Here is a 4,006-nt window from a genome sequence, read left to right as displayed (position 1 = left end):
CGGCCCGCCAAATAATTTTTACGGCCCGCGAGTACATTTTACTATGAATAAATTTATGTTACTAAATTATTATTATTAATATTAAAATTATTTTACTACCGTGTTTCCCCGAAAATAAGACAGTGTCTTATATTAATTTTTGCTCTGAAAAATGCGCTAGGTCTTATTTTCAGGGAATGTCTTATTTTTTCCAGGAAGAAGAATTCACGTTTATTATTAAACAAAAAAATTCCCAAGTCGAACTTGGATGAGAGTGACGTATATCCGGTGTGTCGAACTGTCGCCTTTTTATAGCGTCAACATCGGACTCGCTGACCAATTAGTGCTTACTGAACCGTAGCAGTATGCAAATGTCATGTGGTTTATCAACCTTCTTGGTCCCCGAAATGTTTGGTGAAGAAAATATGGCCCGCGGGCTATGATAAGTTGGACAGCGCTGATGTAGAACACTGTTTCCCAACCTGTGAGATGAATACCTTAAGATATGCAAAACACTTTCAAAAAAAGTATGCAGAAATACATGTGAAATGGTTGCAAAATTGAATTTTCAATTAGTATGTTTTCAATTTATACTTATGCCATTTAAATTTTCTACACTCAAATCTTTAGAAGTTGGTAACTTGAATGCTGTAAGAAAATGGAGTGAAAATCAAGACCAGAAAGCTTGGGGCAGGAGGCCCTTTCTATATGTGATCTTGTTCAGACCAAAAGTTGTTAGTTCAATTCAAAAATTTTCTTCTGAGTGGATTTAGATAACAATGGAATCATGCTGGTTACCTAACAGGAAAAATATGATGTACAGTACAGGGAAAAGACTACTAAATTGAAAGCAGTGTTGAAAAATTGCAGACTGGCATTGTGACAAATGTCACAATAAATAATTGCACATTTTAATTCAATTGTTTTAATTCAGTGCTGTAGTACTTTCAGTTCCAAATTAACAATTAAAACTCATTGATAATGTAGCAGTTATTAAGTTTTATCCACTAATTTAATAATTAGTTAAATAAACTTTCCAATCCACCATAAAGTAAATAAACACATTATGATGTTTAGAATTTATGAAAATCTATGTACCCCTTTTCATGAAAGGGGTACTTAGATGTTACACATTAGTGGTTCCAAATAAGATTTGGAACCACTGATGTGTATGATGAGATTCCCAACTTATAGATAATATAATAAAAAAAAGCATATTGATTTTGGTTAATATTGGTATAGCTTATACTTTGATATAGATTATATTATAGCTTAATTTGGTTAATGAATTTACTTGGAAAGCTATATTCAATTTGTTATATGTGTAAACTACTGTATATACAGCCAAATAAATGTTCTACAGTAAGACTCCTCTTAATACGGGGGATGCATTCCTAGACAACAAAGCACTAAACGAAATAGTGTTAAATGAGATCATTTTAACAGAGTAAATAGGGATAGGGGAACATGCGACCAAAAAATTAAAGTAAATTTTTTAAATTTAAGTCATTTTTATATTAATTTGTATAATAATATATGTTAAGTAACAAACATATGCACACAGAAATGTATAATAATATATTAATTAGTTCATTTTTTGTGATGAAGTGACTTTTCTGAAATTCTTGTTTTTTTTTGCAATAAAGTTGTGAAGTTTCATTTGTTGCTTTTTTCTTTTCTTAAGCAAATGTCGGTAGCAGAAGATCACATCCAAAATGCCTCGTTTTGCTTTTGCACTCTTTTCAAAATCTGGATCATTCACTACAATTTGATCTATGATTTCAGTTATCATTATCAAACTTTTACTAAGGAAATCTGTAGAGAAATTCTTTGGGTTCTTCATTTTCAGAATCTCTATTTTCCAGTTCTACATGAATTCCTTGTTCTGCCAGTTCTCAAAGGTCATCGTTGATAAGACTCACCAGAAACCTGCAGTAACCCCTCAATATCCTGTTCATCTACATCTCCTAGTTCTGCTGTATCAATTAGGTTAAGTTTGATCAACCTAATGATACAGCGATAGGCTCTTCTCATTGAGAATTCTTGGATACCTTCAGCCATAACTTCTTCCACATTTCGTTCATGCATTTATCGGTTAATTCTTGCCAAGCGAAGCTGATATTGCCTATGGCATCCATGATGTTATATTTTTTCCAAAAATTTCATCAAACGAACATAGATTTAAAGAAAGTAAACCTTTTTCTGATTGGTTCGTGTTCGTAAATAATTGTATTATGTATGAATCAATAAAATGCCGCAATAATTTAAATCAGTATAAATTTTGAGCTTTTTTAAAGGCTTTGAGCTGATGGTGTTATATCGAATCAGTATTAAGTGGGGTCTTACTGTATATGTTTTTATTTATTTTATATTTAATTAATTCATTGGTTATTTTTTTAATTCATGTAAATTTAAAATGTTCTACTTTTCAAACATTCTATTGACTTGATCCAAATTTATAACAAGTTTTACTGAAAGCTGTTAAGCAGTTCAATAATTCAATTCTCTATAGCCTGAAGATGATCTTTAAACAAAGTCACAAACACTTGTAATTAATTTTACGCTGGAATTTTGTGGTTTATTGTATTATCATTATTTTAGTAAAAAATCTCTTAAACACATTTTAATGTTTTTCTGTTAATTGTAAATGGTTGTTTAAGCATCAAGGCAATCACCTAAAAGTACTTTAAGTACACAAATTTATGTGGAATTTCATTTTACATAGTACCTGCTGACATACAACCCCAGAGTAAAACAAGACCACACACTATAAAAAGTTCACTTATATAAAAATATTCATAATTAAAAGATTACCTGATTTATTTCATTTGATTGTTTTGCTGAATTAACAGATGATATAATAGGCACAGTTTTATACACAATTGGTTTACCTAGAAGTTCATATGATGAATAGATACCACTCAAAATGTAATCAATACTAGTGGAATCTCTTTCATTAAGATTAAAGAACCATAATTTAAATTGTTTCAAATTTTTAAGAAAATAATACATTACTACATAAAAATTAACTTAACTTTGATATGATTTTGTCATTCCAATGACAAAAACATATCAAAATATAAAAAAAATTATTGTCTTGCAAGTACTGTAATCACAAAATTAAAAAAAAAAAATAACCATGAACAGAGAATAGGGGAACTAGCTGACTATATAGTAACTGGTTACTATAATTTTGGTAATCTTAACATAGGAAAGCACAGATTACTTGTAAGAGAAACAACTTTTGAGTGCAAAGTCAGTACACATTCTAAAATATAGTGTACTAGCAGACCCCGCCATGCCTTGTTGTGGCTCAAAATGTATCTATTATAAATGTATAACACTTCCCCCGTGGGGGAGAATTTTTCAAAAAATTTTTTCTTAGTGTACATTCTGTTGACATACCCTATTAAAACGCAATCAAACACGCAAAAACCCGCATCTAAAATAGTATAATAGAAGCCAAGTTTTTCACAGTAAGCCTTAATCCTGTCTCTCTCCCCCGCGGGGGGAATATCGAAAAATCCTTTCTTACTTGTTAGTGTACATTCTGTTTACGTACTCTATTAAAACTCAATCAAAAACGCAAAAAACCACATCTAAAATAGTATAAATAGAAGCAGAGTTCTTTACGGTAAGCCTTACGGGGAAGGCTTACCATAAAGAACTGTCCATCCCCCATGTTTAATGGAATAATATACAGCCTATGTCCACCCTGAAGTTCCATTCTAAATATTGGTGAAAGAATTTTTGAAATCAGATGAGTAGTTTCGAAGATTACCTGCTGCATACAAACTAACATACATACATACAAACATTACCTCTTTATAATACAGTAGAACCTCGAAAACTCGGCCTAATGTGGACCGAAGGGTGGCCGAGTTTGCGAAAATGCCGGGTTATCGGGAATGGGGTTAAAAAAGGATAAGTATGCGTGTTTCCTCAGAAAATACTGTACTGTACTTGTATGTATTGTTTACTTGAGAATATAACAGAGAATAAACTGCCCAAATACCCTTAAACAAAG

The 4,006-nt window shown here is 31.3% G+C and overlaps 1 protein-coding gene across 5 annotated transcripts in view; it reads right to left on the bottom strand.

Moving 5' to 3' along the window:
* LOC111619144 (activating signal cointegrator 1 complex subunit 2-like) overlaps positions 1-4,006 on the bottom strand; it is a 90,300-nt gene that overhangs the window by 27,366 nt on the left and 58,928 nt on the right. For all 5 annotated transcript variants that reach the window (XM_023360819.1, XM_023360823.1, XM_023360818.1 and 2 more), the window contains one exon: positions 2,794-2,929. In XM_023360819.1, the coding sequence (XP_023216587.1) occupies positions 2,794-2,929 (136 nt within the window). The remainder of the gene's footprint in view (positions 1-2,793; positions 2,930-4,006) is intronic.

Source organism: Centruroides sculpturatus, unplaced genomic scaffold (genome assembly GCF_000671375.1).
Source record: "Centruroides sculpturatus isolate CEXI.00-Female unplaced genomic scaffold, Cexi_2.0 scaffold87, whole genome shotgun sequence".
Classification (NCBI taxonomy): Eukaryota; Metazoa; Arthropoda; class Arachnida; order Scorpiones; family Buthidae; genus Centruroides; species Centruroides sculpturatus.
The sequence above is the reverse complement of the archived record's forward strand: the minus strand, read 5'-3'. Positions and strand labels throughout refer to the sequence as shown.